At 42.2% G+C, this 20,273-nt stretch overlaps 1 protein-coding gene across 1 annotated transcript; it reads left to right on the top strand.

Annotated features, from left to right (window-relative positions):
- The first annotated feature begins 453 nt into the window (after positions 1 to 453).
- Positions 454 to 14,146, top strand: LOC116359014 (zinc finger protein 345-like). The gene is made up of 3 exons (XM_031811634.1): positions 454 to 674; positions 8,684 to 8,900; positions 10,956 to 14,146. Exons 2-3 carry the CDS (start codon positions 8,702 to 8,704, stop codon positions 13,298 to 13,300), a joined length of 2,544 nt encoding a protein of 847 aa, XP_031667494.1. The 5' UTR covers positions 454 to 674; positions 8,684 to 8,701; the 3' UTR covers positions 13,301 to 14,146.
- Positions 14,147 to 20,273: the final 6,127 nt, after the last annotated feature.

Here is a 20,273-nt window from a genome sequence, read left to right on the forward strand (position 1 = left end):
GGTCTCGGGTATATGAAGACCTCTAATTGGCATCCAAAGTCAACAATATGAGTGTGTTATTATGTCATGATCTGCTTGTAAACTGTAAAATGTTGTCAACGATCCTTCAACTGAATTATAAATACAAACAGTTCCAACTGTCTGTGTGGCGCCTCTTCTTCACTGAAAGGGTATTATGTTGGTAGATTGTCTTTATCGATGACAAGTCAGTATAGTAACATGGTGATAATAAATGAAGGATAACAGATGCTATACACTGACCGCACTGTTGTAAATAATATAACATCAGATAGATAGAAATCTAATGTAATAAAAAGCTGTCATGTTTTGGGGCGACAGGTAGCCTAGTGGTTAGAGCATTAGACTAGTAACCTGAAAGGGTGCTGCTTCGAATCCCTGAGCTGAAAAGGTACAACCGTTATTGGATGCCGTCATTGTAATTAAAAAAATAAAGGTATATATATATATTTGCATTTGTTTGGCCTGACTTCTGTCTGTCAAAGAGGCTAACAAAACATGCACAATGACTACGCTGATACGACGCTCACGAACATTTCCTGCCGCATCTCATAATCCAGCCCAAACGCACTCGGAAAGTGGATACATTGTTTCCGCTGCTCTACGAGACCTCACCATATCCAATTATTTTCAGCCAAACAGGAAATCAGTTCCAGGTAACCTATTGCTAATTGTTATTATTTGTTTTAATGATGCTTGTACCACGGTCTGTAAACCAACGCATTCCAGGATTGAACCGCACTGGTTTCCGCGGCCTGGTTTTGTTGTTCCCCCAGCTAGTTAGCTGTTAGCCAGTTAGCAACACATCTCCCGTCAAAACCCGTTTGTGTAGCTAGCTAACATGCTAACTTTATTTCAGGTTCACGATTGAAGTGTGACTTTTATTTAATAGTTAGCCAGCTGTCGACTCATCGTGAGTAAAATGACTGTACCAAGGAATAGGCTAACCGGCTGCTCATTGTTTAGCCACAGATAGCTAAACTATATATGTTGTATAACTAACCTATCTAGGTAGATAGCTCGCAAAAGTATGACTTCCCGGCTACCGGTATATGCAAACACTTAATCCCTTGAACAAACCTATAGTGTCATTGCGCAAAATGGTACGCAGCATCATCTGGATATTTGTGCAACAAAAATTCAACCTTCAGCTACAATTTCTGCCAAGCCGTCCACGTATACACCTACGCATGCACGTTCGATAAATTCGACGCAGTGATTGAAAAAAAAGTGGTTGTCACACTTGAGTAAAAGTAAAGATATCTTAATAGAAAATGACTCAAATAAAAGTCACCCAGTAAAATACTACTTGAGTAAACGTCTAAAAGTATTTGGTTTTAAATATACGTAAGTATCAAAAGTAAAAGTAATGCTAGGGGGACACCCCAACACTCAGACCTCATTTAAAAACGAAGCATTTGTGTTTAGTGAATCCGCCAGATTAGGTAGTAGTTGATGACCAGGGATGTTCTCTTGATAAGTGTGTGAAATTGACCGTTTTCATGTCCTGCTAAGCATTCAACATGTAATGAGTACTTTTGGGTGTCAGGGAAACTGTATGGAGTAAATAGTACATACTTCTCTTTAGAAATGTAGTGAAGTAAAAGTTATCAAAAATATAAATATTGTAACGACCCTGTGTTTATAAACGCGGATATCGTCTCTGCCGCTTGAGAATGCTTTTGCGGCACAGTCGATAGCGCGCTGGACTTCGGGGCTAGAAGGTCGATGGTTCGAGTCCTGCTCCCATCCTGTTTCATTACAATATAAATATTGTGATGATCATTGCATGGTCCCTTTCCCATGACTTTTTCAAGCAAATTAAGAAGGAATGTCGTCATAAGAAGCTAAATTCGGGTTTCCATCAAAAAATAATGCAGCTGTGAAGCAGGGAAAAGTAACTAAGTATTTCGGGGTCACAGATCTTCTTCTTCTATGGTATAATGACGTTCTCAACAATTGGATGTGCATTCCACCACCTACTGTGGGGTGGATAATCAGGATCCTAAAAAGGAAATAATGTGGGTATTTCTTATTTATTTTTTCATACAAACATTATGTATATACTGAGATGATGCATGTCTCTCCGCCCTAATAATGGGAGTGGTTGTCCACAAAGCGGCACGGTGGGCTGTCTAGCTCCCCCCCTATCCTTTCTTTGAATTGGTCGATACATCTCATTATTTTAGTCTTTTTTTGAATATTTGATGAGGGTTGTTGACGTCAACCGCCTGTATTCAATGGATTCGAGATGCTATGTCACTTTAATAATGTTTACAGATCTTGCATTACTCATCTCATATGTATATACTGTATTTTATACCATCTATTGCATCTTGCCTATGCCGCTCGGTCATTGCTCATCCGTATATTTATATGTATATATTCCATCTCTTTACTTAGATGTGTGTGTATTAGGTAGTTGTTGTGGAATTGTTAGATTGCGTGTTAGATATTGCTGCACTGTCGGAACTAGAAGCATAAACATTTTGCTACACTCGTAATAACATCTGCTGACCATGTGTATGTGCATGTGTGACCAATAACATTTGATTTGATTTATGCTACTAGCCTCATGCCATGAATATGCATAGCCATCTCCAAAATAGTGTCCTACTTATATCAGTGCACTCGAAAACTACTTGAACATTACGAAAACTCTATTCGATCAAATAGACCTTGTGTAGCAAATAAGCCATTGTTTTTTTGTTGTTGACCAAATTCGACTCACTCTCATTGACCTCCATACAAAAACTCCTTGGTTTGTGGGCAAAACAACGAGAAAACGCCACCTGCTAGAGGGAGACAGATTTGCAGCCAAGTTAGGCATCTCTTCCTATCTGTGTATACAGTCGTGGCCAAACATATTGAGAATGACACAAATATAAATTTTCACAAAGTCTGCTGACTCAGTTTGTATGATGGCAATTTGCATATACTCCAGAATGTTATGAAACGTGATCAGATTAATTGCAAAGTCTCTCTTTGCCATGCAAATGAACTGAATCCCCCAAAAACATTTCCATTGCATTTCAGCCCTGCCACAAAAGGACCAGCTGACATCATGTCAGTGATTCTTTCGTTAACTTCTTATGGCTGGGGGCAGTATTGAGTAGCTTTGATGAATAAGGTGCCCAGAGTAAACTGCCTGCTACTCATGCCCAGTTCCTAATATATTCATATTATTAGTAGATTTGGATAGAAAACACGCTTTAGTTTCTAAAACTGTTTGAATGATGTATGTGAGTATAATAGAACTCATATGGCAGAAAAAAAATCCAACCAGGAAGTGGGAAATGTGAGGTTTGGAGTTTTTCAAGTAATTGCCTATCGAATATACAGTGTCTATGGGGTCATATTGCACTTCCTAAGGCTTCCACTAGATGTCAACAGTCTTTAGAACCTTGTTTGATGCTTCTACTGTGAAGGAGGGGAGAATGGGAGCTGAATGAGTCAGAGGTCTGCCAGAGTGCCATGCGCTGACCACGCGCATTTACGTGAGTTAGCTTGCGTTCCATTGCATTTCTACAGACAAAGGAATTCTCTTGTTGGAACATTATTGCAGATGTATGATAAAAACATCCTTAAGATTGATTCTATACATCGTTTGACATGTTTCTACGGACTGTAACGGAATTTTTAGACTTTGCTTGCGCCTCATGAATTTGGATTACTGCGCTAATTTAACAAAAGGAAGTATTTGGACATAAATTATGGACTTTAACGAACAAATCAAACATTTCTTGTGGAACTGGGATTCCTGGGAGTGCATTCTGATGAAGATCATCATAGGTAAGTGAATATTTATAATGCTATTTCTGACTTCTGTTGACTCCACAACATGGCAGATATCTGTATGGCTTGTTTTGTTGTCTGAGCGCTGTACTCAGATTATTGCATGATGTGCTTTTTTTGGTAAAGCTTTTTGAACTCTGACACAGCGGTTGCATTAAGAAGAAGTTTATCTAAAGTTCCATGCAAAACACTTGTATTTTCGTCAACATTTATGATGAGTATTTCTGTAAATTGATGTGGCTCTCTGCAAAATCACAAGATGTTTTGAAACTACAGACGCGCCAATGTAAACTCCGATTTTTGTATATGAAATTTATCAAACAAAACATACATGTATTGTGTAACATGATGTCCTATGAGTGTCATCTGATGAAGATCATCAAAGGTTAGTGATTAATTTGATCTCTATTTCTGCTTTTTGTGACTCCTCTCTTTGGCTGGAAAAATGGCTGTGTTTTTTTGTGACTAGGTGCAGACCTAACATACTTGTTTGGTGTGCTTTCGTCCTAAAGCCTTTTTGAAACCGGACACTGTGGTGGGATTAACAACAAGTTTATATTTTAGAATGGTGTAAAATACTTCTATGTTTGAGGAATTTTAACTATGAGATTTCTGTTATGAATTTGGCGCCCTACACTTTCACTGGCTGTTGTCATATCGATCCCGTTAGCAGGATCTAAGCCATAAGAAGTTAACACAGGTGTGAGTGTTGACGAGGACAAGGCTGGAGATCACTCTGTCATGCTGATTGAGTTCAAATAACAGACTGGAAGCTTCAAAAGAAGGGTGGTGCTTGGAATCATTGTTCTTCCTCTGTCAACCATGGTTACCTGCAAGGAAACACGTGCCGTCATCATTGCTTTGCACAAAAAGGGCTTCACAGGCAAGGATATTGCTGCCAGTAAGATTGCACCTAAATCAACCATTTATCGGAACATCAAGAACTTCAAGGAGAGCGGTTCAATTGTTGTGAAGAAGGCTTCAGGGCGTCCAAGAAAGTCCAGCAAGCGCCAGGACCGTCTCCTAAAGTTGATTCAACTGTGGGATCGGGGCACAACCAGGACAGAGCTTGCTCAGGAATGGCAGCAGGCAGGTGTGACTGCATCTGCACGCATAGTGAGGCGAAGACTTTTGGAGGATGGCCTGGTGTCAAGAAGGGCAGCAAAGAAGCCACTTCTCTCCAGGAGAAACATCAGGGACAGACTGATATCAGTCCTGTTGCTTCTCTGCCAAGGGAGTGGGCTCACTCACAATTTTGCCTAAGAACACAGCCATGAATAAAGAATGGTACCAACATATCCTCCGAGAGCAACTTCTCCCAACCATCCAGGAACAGTTTGGTGACAAACAATGCCTTTTCCAGCATGATGGAGCACCTTGCCATAAGGCAAAAGTGATAACTAAGTGGCTCAACTAAGTGGCTCGGGGAACAAAACATCAATATTTTGGGTCCATGGCCAGGAAACTCCCCAGACCTTAATCCCATTGAGAACTTGTGGTCAATCCTCAAGAGGTGGGTGGACAAACAAACCCCCACAAATTCTGACAAACTCCAAGCATTGATTATGCAAGAATGGGCTGCCATCAGTCAGGATGTGGCCCAGAAGTTAATTGACAGCATGCCAGGGCAGATTGCAGAGGTCTTGAAAAAGAAGGGTCAACACTGCAAATATTGACTCTTTGCATCAACTTCATGTAATTGTCAATAAAAAGCCTTTGACACTTATGAAATGCTTGTAATTATACTTCAGTATTCCATAGTAACATCTGACAAAAATATCTAAAGACACTGAAGCAGCAAACTTTGTGGAATGTCATATTTGTGTCATTCTCAACTTTTGGTCACGACCGTACTTTGTAAATGAATAATTAGTGCGAAAATGTGCAGAATTATCTATATATTTTATAGTTGTTATCATAGTTCAAAATGCACTCGCACATCTGCAGGTGCCTGGTAACAGTTCAATAAAATGAGAAAAAAGAAGAAACCCGCACACTGCTATTGATAGTATCACTGCACTTTAATAAGCTTTACGTACGGGCTTTGAGGCCTTCGTCGGAGCTTTGCGTACGAGTCTCAAGGCCTTCGCCTGAGCTTTACGTACTGGTCTCGAGGCCTTCATCGGAGCTTTACGTACAGGTCTCGAGGCCTTCGTCGGAGCTTTACGTACGGGTCTCGAGGCCTTCGTCGGAGCTTTACGTACGGGTCTCGAGGCCTTCGTCTGAGCTTTTACGTACGGGTCTCGAGGCCTTCGCCTGAGCTTTACGTACGGGTCTCGAGGCCTTTGTCGGAGCTTTTGTGAGATAAAAAAAAAGGTGCACCCTTATGTAGACATTCCATCGAATGGAGTCGAGGGTAAAACAAATCAGTGCTACCAAATATAACAATACATAAAACGTGTTAAACATGTCTGCAAAAAACCACAATGAGGGCATTTGACCTACCGAGCAAGTTTTCAAAAGATCATTGGGTCCAGTGCAAGGAAAAACACCAGAGTCCTCTGAAATAGGGGCATAATTCATGTTCACATTTACAACGTCACATACGTAGGCGTTTCATTAAGACCTTGAGGAAATCATGTCTGGAGGGTGAAAATCCCCAAACACCTCCCCTGTCTGATTATCTAGACTTTCTCTGTCACAAAATCTAAAAGGTAGAAATGTCCTGTTTTAGGTCATTAAAATGTTCTGCGACTGGATAATCCCTGTCCTTTCTCCCGATTATGAATTTTTGTATCCACAGATTCTCTGTTTTGAGAGAACGAGACGTTTTATCAACATCACACAGCCCACATGGACATTTAATCATGTAGATAACATGGGTGGTGGAACACGTAATAATGTAAATAACATGGGTGGTGGAACACGTAATGATGTCATTTATTTGGAACCATTGTCCTGTATGTGGGTGGCAGAAATATTCACACTTCATCATATTGTTGCACTGTGCTCAACCTATGCATTTATAGCTCCCATTTGGAAGAGGGCGTAAAAGAGGCTGGCTGATTTTAATTTTGTGGCTGGCAGTTGGCATGGACCAATTTATCGCGTAAATTGCGACCTCTCCTCGATACAATACGTGGTGGATTCTTAAATTCAGCTGGCAAAGCTGGGTCCGTGGAATAAAACATGCCAGTGTTTTCTTGACAGCATCTCCCACTTTGTGCGAGTTCAAAGTGTATGTGGCGGTGAACATTACAGAGGGTTCTTTAACTCTAGTGGGTCTTTTTTTTTGTAGCAGTTCATCTCGTATTTTCTCCAATGCCACATTAAGAGCTTCATCCACATGGCAGGGTAGCTCAGTGGTTAGAGTGTTGGACTTGTAACCGGAAGGTTGCAAGATCAAATCCCCGAGCCGACAAGGTAAAAATCTGTTGTTCTGTCCCTGAACAAGGCAGTTAACCCACTGATCCCCAGTAGGCCGAAAATAAGGATTTGTTCTTAAACTGACTTGCCTAGTTAAATAAAGGTAAACATTTTTTAAAAATGTGTGGAACCCTATTGGAACCCTATAGAACCCTATTGGAACCCTATTGGAACCCTATAGAACCCTATTGGAACCCTATTAGAACCCTATTGCCCATCTCCGCTGCTTTTTCTAGATAGTTCTCTGTGGAGTGGCATATACGGCGCAGTCTGAAAAACGGGCTTCTTGGAAGTCCTCTTTTTAATGTCTCAGGGTGGATGCTACCACCCTTGTAATAGAGTATTTCTGTCCGTTTCTTTGTTGTAAGTTGTAAACAGAGTTCCATTTGATTTCTCAATCCACATATCTAGGTAAATGAACACATTGAGTGTCCCATTCAATAGTGAATTTGAGATTGGGGTCAATGTCATTGAGTAATGCCATAAAATCTGACAGCTCTTCTCCCGTTCCCCCCCCCACATATGCAAATAAATTCATCAATATATCAATACCACTCATTCAGGTCTTTTATTGATTTTCATTGTTCACAATACGTTCTTCAAAACGACCCACATAAAGGTTAGCATAGCTCTGAGCGAATGACCCACATAAAGGTTAGCACTGAGCTCTGAGCCCATCGATGTTCCATTCGTTTGGAGGTAGTATTCATTATCAAACCTAAGATAGTTTTGTCAAAACACATTCAGCTCTAGAATGACGTTTGTTGGTGGGTATTCGTTAGTATCTCTGTCTCTCAAATAGTGAGCTAAGGCTGCCAGCCCCCACTGTATGGGGAATGCTAGTATGTAGACTCTCAAAGTATATCTATAAGATATTATTTGTTTAGTTTTTTTCAAGCAAACAACAATGTTGTTTGTGTGTGTACGTTGTGCTGCAGTAAAAGGTCCATTCTACCCAGGAACACTTCTAGTCTCCAAGTCCACTGAGTTTACACCCCCAGGAACACTTCTAGTTTCCAAGTCCACTGAGTTTACACCCCCAGGAGCTTCACTGCTCATTTTGCGGCCCTTTAAAGAGTGGCCAATCAGCTTTAATCCACTTGTTTGTCATATTGGACATGAATACTGCACCGCAGTGCGGCTTGGCTGGGTCGTGTTTCGGAGGACGCACGGCTCTCGACCTTCGCCTCTCCCGAGTCCATTCGGGATTTGCAGCAATGGGACAAGACTGTAACTACCAATTGAGAAAAGTTGGAGAGAAAAAGGAAACTTTTTTTTTTTTTGTAAGTTGTGTGGTTTAACTCAGCATCACTCACTGTTACCTTGGAATTGTCCCTTATTCTAACACAAGAAAGTTCCTAAAAATCTTTTTTTGGGGGGTGGGAACGGGTTCCTGCTGGACAGGATGTGTGGATAGCTAGCTTAGATGTTTGTCTTTTCTGGAGCTATACCACGATCTAGGTTTGTGAAAATCACCCTGAACTCTTTCGGTCTCCTCTTTTAGATCCACCTCTAGCCTACCATGTCTGAACCGGGTTCTGGTTGTGGTGTTCCAACCCAGAGAAGCTCACAGCCTGGTCCAGAGATGCTGTCAGTGATGCTGGATAACTGCAGTCAAACAGTGGAATTCAATGTGATTGTCAAGGAGGAGGGTGAGGAGATTGAAATCAATGAGCGGGAAGAGGAAGAGAGAGAGGAGGACAGGAACTCTGTTGACTCAGGTAAATTCAGGCTAACATCCTCTTTGGTTCAGATGTAAACAACCCAAAATAACTATTGATTTTCTGGTTCATTAAGAAATGTAAACATATGTTTTTGGTTGTAGAATAAAATGCTAATTCAGAATATTTAGGCAAGTTTGCTGGTTAACTCATTGATTCTGCTTTGTAGTATAACCCTCAGGCTTCTGTATGTGTGGAGGGTGAGCGCCAAAATAAAATTGTCTACAGACCAATGTGCAATGCATTGTAATTTGACAATTGTGTTATACAGTGGGGCAAAAAAGTATTTAGACAGCCACCAATTGTGCAAGTTCTCCCACTTAAAAAGATGAGAGAGGCCTGTAATTTTCATCATAGGTACAGTGCCTTGCGAAAGTATTCGGCCCCCTTGAACCTTGCGACCTTTTGCCACATTTCAGGCTTCAAACATAAAGATATAAAACTGTATTTTTTTGTGAAGAATCAACAACAAGTGGGACACAATCATGAAGTGGAATGACATTTATTGGATATTTCAAACTTTTTTAACAAATCAAAAACTGAAAAATTGGGCGTGCAAAATTATTCAGCCCCTTTACTTTCAGTGCAGCAAACTCTCTCCAGAAGTTCAGTGAGGATCTCTGAATGATCCAATGTTGACCTAAATGACTAATGATGATAAATACAATCCACCTGTGTGTAATCAAGTCTCCGTATAAATGCACCTGCACTGTGATAGTCTCAGAGGTCCGTTAAAAGCGCAGAGAGCATCATGAAGAACAAGGAACACACCAACCAGGTCCGAGATACTGTTGTGAAGAAGTTTAAAGCCGGATTTGGATACAAAAAGATTTCCCAAGCTTTAAACATCCCAAGGAGCACTGTGCAAGCGATAATATTGAAATGGAAGGAGTATCAGACCACTGCAAATCTACCAAGACCTGGCCGTCCCTCTAAACTTTCAGCTCATACAAGGAGAAGACTGATCAGAGATGCAGCCAAGAGGCCCATGATCACTCTGGATGAACTGCAGAGATCTACAGCTGAGGTGGGAGACTCTGTCCATAGGACAACAATCAGTCGTATATTGCACAAATCTGGCCTTTATGGAAGAGTGGCAAGAAGAAAGCCATTTCTTAAAGATATCCATAAAAAGTGTCGTTTAAAGTTTGCCACAAGCCACCTGGGAGACACACCAAACATGTGGAAGAAGGTGCTCTGGTCAGATGAAACCAAAATTGAACTTTTTGGCAACAATGCAAAACGTTATGTTTGGCGTAAAAGCAACACAGCTCATCACCCTGAACACACCATCCCCACTGTCAAACATGGTGGTGGCAGCATCATGGTTTGGGCCTGCTTTTCTTCAGCAGGGACAGGGAAGATGGTTAAAATTGATGGGAAGATGGATGGAGCCAAATACAGGACCATTCTGGAAGAAAACCTGATGGAGTCTGCAAAAGACCTGAGACTGGGACGGAGATTTGTCTTCCAACAAGACAATGATCCAAAACATAAAGCAAAATCTACAATGGAATGGTTCAAAAATAAACATATCCAGGTGTTAGAATGGCCAAGTCAAAGTCCAGACCTGAATCCAATCGAGAATCTGTGGAAAGAACTGAAAACTGCTGTTCACAAATGCTCTCCATCCAACCTCACTGAGCTCGAGCTGTTTTGCAAGGAGGAATGGGAAAAAATTTCAGTCTCTCGATGTGCAAAACTGATAGAGACATACCCCAAGCGACTTACAGCTGTAATCGCAGCAAAAGGTGTCGCTACAAAGTATTAACTTAAGGGGGCTGAATAATTTTGCACGCCCAATTTTTCAGTTTTTGATTTGTTAAAAAAGTTTGAAATATCCAATAAATGTCTTTCCACTTCATGATTGTGTCCCACTTGTTGTTGATTCTTCACAAAAAAATACAGTTTTATATCTTTATGTTTGAAGCCTGAAATGTGGCAAAAGGTCGCAAAGTTCAAAGGGGACGAATACTTTCGCAAGGCACTATTAAACTTAAATACTTTGTTTCTCTCTGTCTGTTTCTTATCCTATATCTGTTCATATTCTTACAGGAGAGAGCCCCAACCCAGACTCAGTCAACAAGCCCAGTTCCACAGCATCAATACTACCTGGGCGTGGGAGTTACCCCTGTCCTCAATGTGAGAAGAGTTTCAGTTCCTCAACTAACCTAAAGAATCATCAAAGAGTACACACTGGAGAGAAACCTTTTGACTGCTCAACATGTGGGAAGAGTTTCAGTGAGAAAGTAAACCTTAAGAGACATGAGAGAGTACATAGTGGAGAGAAGCCTTACCACTGTACCACATGTGGGAAGAACTTCAATCATTCAGGAAGCCTTAAGCAACATCTGAGAATACATACAGGAGAGAAACCTTACCATTGCTCTCTTTGCGGGAAGAGTTTCAGTCGGGCAGGAGACCTAAAGACTCATCAGAGATCCCACAGTGAAGAGAAGCCTTACCACTGCTCTCTTTGTGGGAAGAGTTTCAATCAGCCAGGAAACCTAAAAAGTCATCAGCGAATACACATTGGAGAGAAGCCTGCCTGTGCTTTACATTTGATTGTCAAAGAGGAGGAGGATGAGAAGGAAATCGATGAGAAGGAAAAGAGAGAAGTTGAGGAAGAGGAAGAAAATAGTGGTGTAATTAACCTAGGTACATCAAGACTTCCTGGTCGTGGGAGTTACCCCTGTCCTCAATGTGGAAAGAGTTTCAGTTCTTCAGGTAATCTAAAAAATCATGAGAGAGTACATACTGGGGAGAAACCTTTCCACTGTGCCACATGTGGGAAGAGTTTCAGTGAAAAAGTCAACCTCACGAGACACGAGAGGGTACATAGTGGAGAGAAGCCTTACCACTGCACCCAATGTGGGAAGAGCTTCAATCATTCTGGAAGCCTTAAGGAACATCAAAGAGTACATACAGGGGAGAAGCCTTACCACTGCTCTCTTTGTTGGAAGAGTTTCAGTCAGCCAGGAAACCTTAAGAAACACCAGAGAATACATACAGGGGAGAAGCCTTACCACTGCTCTCTGTGCGGAAAGAGTTTCAATCAGCCAGGAAACCTAAAAAGTCATCAGCGAATACACATTGGAGAGAAGCCTGCCTGTGCTTTACATTTGATTGTCAAAGAGGAGGAGGATGAGAAGGAAATCGATGAGAAGGAAAAGAGAGAAGTTGAGGAAGAGGAAGAAAATAGTGGTGTAATTAACCTAGGTACATCAAGACTTCCTGGTCGTGGGAGTTACCCCTGTCCTCAATGTGGAAAGAGTTTCAGTTCTTCAGGTAATCTAAAAAATCATGAGAGAGTACATACTGGGGAGAAACCTTTCCACTGTGCCACATGTGGGAAGAGTTTCAGTGAAAAAGTCAACCTCACGAGACACGAGAGGGTACATAGTGGAGAGAAGCCTTACCACTGCACCCAATGTGGGAAGAGCTTCAATCATTCTGGAAGCCTTAAGGAACATCAAAGAGTACATACAGGGGAGAAGCCTTACCACTGCTCTCTTTGTTGGAAGAGTTTCAGTCAGCCAGGAAACCTTAAGAAACACCAGAGAATACATACAGGGGAGAAGCCTTACCACTGCTCTCTGTGCGGAAAGAATTTTCGTTTCGCAGGAGACCTAAAGAATCATCAGAGATCACACAGTGGAGAGAAGCCGTACCAATGCTCTCTGTGTGGTAAGGGATTCACTCAGCTAAGAATTCTTAAAAGTCATCAGAGGATACATATTGGAGAGACGCCTGTCTGTGCGTTCAATGTATTTCTGCAGGAGGTGGAGAGTGAGAGGGAAATCAATGTGGAGGAAAAGAGAGATGTTGAGGAAGAGGAGGACAATAGTGGTGTAGTTGACCCAGATATATCAAGACTACTTGGTCGTGGTCGTTACCCCTGCCCTCAATGTGAGAAGAGTTTCCGTTCCTCAAGTAATCTAAAAAATCATCAAAGAGTACATACTGGAGAGAAACCTTTCCACTGCTCCCAATGTGGGAGGGGTTTCAGTGAGAAAGTAAACCTTAAGAGACATGAAAGAGTACATAGTGGAGAGAAGCCTTACCACTGCACCACATGTGGGAAGAGTTTCAATCATTCAGGAAGCCTTAAAGAACATCAGAGAATTCATACAGGTGAGAAACCTTACCACTGCTCACTGTGCGGAAATAATTTTCGTTTTGCGGGAGACCTAAAGAATCATCAGAGATCACACAGTGGAGAGAAACCTTACCACTGCACTCAGTGTGGAGAGAGATTCACTCAGCTAAGAAGTCTAAAAAGGCATGAGAGAATATCCATTGGAGCGAAGCCTGCCTGTGCTTTCAATATGATTGTCCAAGAGGAGGAGGAGGAGGGAGGAGAGAGAGAAGTTGAGGGAGAGGAGAGTAACGTGAAATAAAGGTGAAGTGAGGATACTTAAGCTAACTCAATAGCTATTGAAATTCACACCTTTCCTTGCAATGGCATCTTCTGTGACAACATGGTCATGGACAGCACCATTTAGGGCTATCTTCATCTTCTTTTACTTCTATGAGTGTATTGGAAGTTCACAAATGAACTCAACTTGAATACCACCACCACCTAATGTGCTGGAGAGTGTATTAATCTGACCTTTATTTTGACAGGGAGTCAATACTGAGACCGAGGTCTCTTTTCCAGATGAGGCCTGTATAGCACCACAATACACATTAAACTACCAATTCATATACACATTAATACACAATAAACACATTAAACTACACATTCGTATGCATGTTGAAATACATGTTATTGTACACAACAATACACGAAAACCAAAACAAACATATTCGGTAACAAGGTCTCATAACAACCATCTGAAAGGCCCTGAAGGCACTAATTCCTGCATTGTAGATCATTCCACACACAAGGCGCAAGGAAACGAAAGGCTGATCTACTTAAATCTCTAGACACCAAAGGAGTCTCTATAAAGTGAATAAATCCTCTTATGGATTGGACCCTTTTTTCCCCTCCAATTTTCACCTAAAATGACATACCCAAATCTAACTGCCTGTAGCTCAGGACCTGAAGCAATGATATGCATATTCTTGCTACTCCCAGGAATGATGGATCATTAACTTATACATGAACTTTCACACATCTAGATGGCCGGGCAGGTTGGGTGGGGAGCCAGAGACAGCAGGGGTTCAACCTGGAGTATCCAGTTCCTAGATGTAAATAGAACAATAACAATTTAATGTATTAAATAAAACTATGCTACATTTTATCTCTGGCTGTGGTATGTTTTTGTTGTTATGCATTCTCCTCAAACAATAGCATGGTATTTTTCCTCTATAATAGCTACTGTAAATTGAACAGTGCACTAAGATTAACAGGAATTTAAGCTTTCTGCCCATATAAGACATGTCTATGTCCTGCAAAGTTTGCCGTTACTTACAATAGTCATGCTATGTCCCAGTATAGGGACACCAATCCCGTAGAGGTTTTTAACCCCCTTATAAATAGTATCACCATAATTGAGAACAGGTAGACAGGTTGACTGCCAAATCTGTTTCCTGCTGACTGGAGAGAGACTAGATCTGTTTTTGCAACAAAAAAATTTTTTTTTACCACCAGCCAATGGGATGACATCACAGAAGCTCTCGCCATTCGCACTTCCTGCCAGTTCATTGTGAACGCTTTAACCTATTTTATATCCAGCAAGGTTCTTCTTTCCCGAAATATTTTAATATACATTTTTTTTTATTGCTCAAAATAAGTGACCAAACTACAGGGTTTTTAGGGAAGGGTTTAACATGTCTAAACTGCTGAAGGTTTCCAAAAAGCACAGTGGTCTCCATCATTGGGTTCTGGAAGGGTTTAACATGTCTAAACTGCTGAAAGCTTCCAAAAAGCACAGTGGTCTCCATCATTGGGTTCTGGAAGGGTTTAACATGTCTAAACTGCTGAAAGCTTCCAAAAAGCACAGTGGTCTCCATCATTGGGTTCTGGAAGGGTTTAACATGTCTAAACTGCTGAAAGCTTCCAAAAAGCACAGTGGTCTCCATCATTGGGTTCTGGAAGGGTTTAACATGTCTAAACTGCTGAAAGCTTCCAAAAAGCACAGTGGTCTCCATCATTGGGTTCTGGAAGGGTTTAACATGCCTAAACTGCTGAAGGTTTCCAAAAAGCACAGTGGTCTCCATCATTGGGTTCTGGAAGGGTTTAACATGTCTAAACTGCTGAAGGTTTCCAAAAAGCACAGTGGTCTCCATCATTGGGTTATGGAAGGGTTTAACATGTCTAAACTGCTGAAGGTTTCCAAAAAGCACAGTGGTCTCCATCATTGTGTTATGGAAAAAATATGGAACTACCCAGAATTGGCCTGGAGCCATCTGACCAAACTGAGCAACCGGAGCAAGAAGAACCTTGTTCAGGCAGGTGACCAAGAACCCAATGACCACTGACGGAATTCCAGTGTTCCTGGGCTGAGATGGGAGAACCTGAGCTCTATGCAAAGCTCTATGTCTGAAGGGGAAAAAAACAGGAACAGTTCATCATCCGTCAAACACTATCCCTACCATGAAGCATGGTGGTGGCAGCGTAATGCTATTCAGTGGCAGGTACTGGGAAGCATGGTGGTGGCAGCGTAATGCTATTCAGTGGCAGGTACTGGGAAGCATGGTGGTGGCAGCGTAATGCTATTCAGTGGCAGGTACTGGGAAGCATGGTGGTGGCAGCGTAATGCTATTCAGTGGCAGGTACTGGGAAGCATGGTGGTGGCAGCGTACTTCTTTTCAGTGGCAGGTACTGGGAAGCATGGTGGTGGCAGCGTAATACTATTCAGTGGCAGGTACTGGGAAGACTGATAAGGATGTAGGGAACAATGAATGAAACCAAATTAGGGCTGACCCCAATTTTAGTCTACTGGTCGATAGGTTGTTGGTCGACCGAGATTTCTTTAGGTGTGCAGTCACAAATATATATATATATATATATATCTGTCAAACACTATCCCTACCATGAAGCATGGTGGTGGCAGCGTAATGCTATTCAGTGGCAGGCACTGGGAAGCATGGTGGTGGCAGCGTAATGCTTTTCAGTGGCAGGTACTGGGAAGCATGGTGGTGGCAGCCTATCGACCGAACAATCAACCAGTAGACTAAAAAAAAAATATATATATATATATTGTCACGGTGCTAAAACATAATGTTCAGTGCGCCGTTGAATTTGCCGCCATTTCCTAGACCATGTTGCTATGTGCATAACAGCAAAGTTAACCCTCGTATTGGTGTTGTTTACACTATTCCCATCGGGCAGAAGAATAATATTATAATCTTAAAACAGCCTCTGTTTGTCACGCGTAATATGCACGCAGCTCTGGCTCCTCCTCCTTTCTCTTGATCTCGTGCATCTTTGTTGTTATTGTCGTGATCGTCATTATAATATGTCATTATAATTGTCATTCCTAGGCTTCTTATAATAGGACTCTTCTATAACCACCGTCGAGCTGTGGGCTTAAGAGCGCGTCCTGTTTTAGTCTTAATACTGTAACGTCGCTCTACTGTGTCAATCATTTGTTCGTTTCGTGTCGTGTCATCGCATCGTGTCATTAGCCTAAACAATAAATAAACCGGCCTGAACAATAAATAAACCGGCCTAAACAACACATAAACAACACATAAACCGGCCTGAACAATAAATAAACCGGCCTGAACAATAAATAAACCGGCATGAACAACACATAAACCGGCTTAAACAACACATAAACCGGCCTGAACAATAAATAAACCGGCCTGAACAACACATAAACCGGCCTGAACAACACATAAACCGGCCTGAACAACACATAAACCGGCCTGAACAACACATAAACCGGCCTGAACAACACAAACTGGCCTGAACAACACATAAACCGGCCTGAACAACACATAAACCGGCCCGAACAACACATAAACCGGCCCGAACAACACATAAACCGGCCCGAACAACACATAAACCGGCCCGAACAACACATAAACCGGCCCGAACAACACATAAACCGGCCCGAACAACACATAAACCGGCCTAAACAACACATAAACCGGCCTGAACAACACATAAACCGGCCTGAACAACATAAACTGCAATTCACCAATCCATGCAACTGTTTTCCTCTTTGCTGTAATCAAGGATTTATATATTTTTTATTTGACAGATAAATGAATTTAGTGTTGTTTACGCTGTTCCAAACATGTTTCAATGGTTGAGGGAGTTGGGAATGTTTTTCCTAACCAAATTAGGTATTTGACTTGAAGCTGATCCAGACATACCCAAGATGACTCGAAGCTGATACAGACATACCCAAGATGACTCAAAGCTGATACAGACATACCCAAGATGACTTGAAGCTGATCCAGACATACCCAAGACGACACAAAGCTGATACAGACATACCCAAGATGACTCGAAGCTGATACAGACATACCCAAGATGACTCGAAGCTGATACAGACATACCCAAGATGACTCGAAGCTGTAATCACAGCCAAAGGTGCTTCTACAAAAGTATTTACCCAAATGTTCTATTGACTCAAGGATGTGAACACTTATGTAAATGAGTAATTTCTGTAACTTAATTTTAATTTTTTTTAAATCGCAAAACATTTCTATAAACACGTTTTCACTTTGTCATTATGGGGTATTGGTGTGTAGATGGGTGAGGAAAAAAATATTCACATTTCAATTTCAGGCTGTAACAACAACAACATGTGTAATGAAGTACTTTCTGAAGTCTCTGTAGGTGAGAACTGTAACTCAGACAGGATCACCTTCTCAGTGGGAGGGGTCAGTTTATTCATGTTAATTGACTCCGGGGTCCACGAGTAACATAGTAGATGAGAGCACATGGGAAATGTTGAAAGCCAAGATAATCAGGTGCCGTTCATCACTGACTGATAAACAGCTGTATGCATACTCATCACTGACTGATAAACAGCTATATGCATACTCATCACTGACTGATAAACAGCTATATGCATACTCATCACTGACTGATAAACAGCTGTATGCACACTCATCACTGACTGATAAACAGCTATATGCATACTCATCACTGACTGATAAACAGCTATATGCATACTCATCACTGACTGATAAACAGCTGTATGCATACTCATCACTGACTGATAAACAGCTATATGCATACTCATCACTGACTGATAAACAGCTATATGCATACTCATCACTGACTGATAAACAGCTATATGCATACTCATCACTGACTGATAAACAGCTATATGCATACTCATCACTGACATCACCTACATGTTGAAGGGGGAGATCAACCTACATGTTGAAGGGGGAGATCAACCTACATGTTGAAGGGGAAGATCAACCTACATGTTGAAGGGGGAGATCAACCTACATGTTGAAGGGTGGGATCAACCTACATGTTGAAGGGGGCGATCAACCTACATGTTGAAGGGGAGAGATCAACCTACATGTTGAAGGGGGAGATCAACCTACATGTTGAAGGGGTAGATCAACCTACATGTTGAAGGGGGAGATCAACCTACATGTTGAAGAGGGAGATCAACCTACATGTTGAAGGGGGGAGATCAACCTACATGTTGAAGGGGGAGATCAACCTACATGTTGAAGGGGGGGGGGGGTAAGCTCAACACATAGCAGATCAACCAACACATGACACCAGTAGCACAAACCTTTAGGCTTGTTCCATTCCACATGAGAGAAGCTGGGGACCAATAGCACAGACCTTTATGTCTGAGAGAAGCTGTGGACCAATAGCACAGACCTTTATGACTGAGAGAAGCACTGGACCAATAGCACAGACCTTTAGGCGTGTTCCATTCCACCTGAGAGAAGCTGTGGACCAATAGCACAGACCTTTAGGCGTGTTCCATTCCACCTGAGAGAAGCTGGGGACCAATAGCACAGACCTTTAGGCTTGTTCCATTCCACCTGAGAGAAGCTGGGGACCAGTAGCACAGACCTTTAGGTGTGTTCCATTCCACCTGAGAGAAGCTGTGGACCAATAGCACAAACCTTAAGGATAAGGAACGACAAAACATGGATTTAATGGAGAGAGTGGATGGTGTCCACACCCTGAGTGAATCTGGTAGTGTTCGTGCCAATATGGTGAATCTGGTAGTGTTCGTGCCAATATGGTGAATCTGGTAGTTTTAGTGCCAGAACTGGACGGCGATATAAGACTGTGTCTGGACATGAGACAAGCGAACACAGCGACCTGGCAGATACCCAACCCCCACAGTGGATGAACTTTAGCAAGGAATGAATGGGTTGACTGTCACGTTCAGTAAACTGGATCTTAAATGGGGCTTAAATCATCACCTGGAGCGAACCCCAGACATAATGACGTTTGCAGTGCATAATGGGACATACAGATATAAAAGACTTTGGAGTTCCATCGGAGAGCGAGAACGTATCAACGTGACGTCACAACAGCAACTGGCAGGCATCGAGGGATTTGGAGAACATATCGGATGATATCATCGTCCACGTCCCAGACGAAGGAGAGCCGTGACCAGCTGGGCTAAAATGCTGTCCTCAATAGGCTGACTGTCCTCAATAGGCTGACGGTGAGCTGACTCTCAGCTCAGAGAAATGTCAGTTCAACATGGGGGCAAATGGGTGTTTTAAATGAGCCCACAGCTGAAAGAGTGAGAGCAGATTGGTGAGCAGAGTGGAGAGCAGAGTGGTGAGCAGAGTGGAGAGCAGAGTGATGAGCAGAGTGGAGAGCAGAGTGGTGAGCAGAGTGGAGAGCAGAGTGGAGAGCAGAGTGTAGAGCAGAGTGGTGAGCAGAGTGGAGAGCAGAGTGATGAGCCTGAGACGACATCAGAGGTTTGTGTCTTTCTAGTTCCCCACTTCGGACCAGGAAACAGAAGAAGAAGAAGAAGAAGGCATTTCAGTCATTTTAAAGAGGAACTGTCTGAAGCCGTCGACACTCTCGCATACTTTGACAAAGACACTCCCACAAAAACCAGGGGGCCTATAGGAGCTGTGATCCTGCAAGAACAACACAGATAAATGGTTCCAGTCTGTTATGTGAGCAGGAGTCTGAACGCAGATATTCACAAAGTGAGCGTCAGGCCCCTTTGTGTTGGTTTGGCCTTGTGAAAGGCTTCAGCCATATGTATACGGCAGGCAGTTTGATCCAGTGACTGATCATAAGGCGTTAGAGGCTATTGACAGTCCTCGCTCAAAGCCATGCGCTCCTATCAAACGGTGGGGAGACTCCAACAATATGACTTTTGTGTTGTCCACATATCAGGTGGGGGGGAAAACAACATGGCTGACCCTCTGTCTCGTCTAATTGAAGAGACTGCAGTGAAAGATTCTCACACACACACACACACGGAGCAGAGGAGAGCGTGAGATTTGTGGCTGTGAAAC

Source organism: Oncorhynchus kisutch, unplaced genomic scaffold (assembly GCF_002021735.2).
Source record: "Oncorhynchus kisutch isolate 150728-3 unplaced genomic scaffold, Okis_V2 Okis01b-Okis20b_hom, whole genome shotgun sequence".
NCBI lineage: Eukaryota > Metazoa > Chordata > Actinopteri > Salmoniformes > Salmonidae > Oncorhynchus > Oncorhynchus kisutch.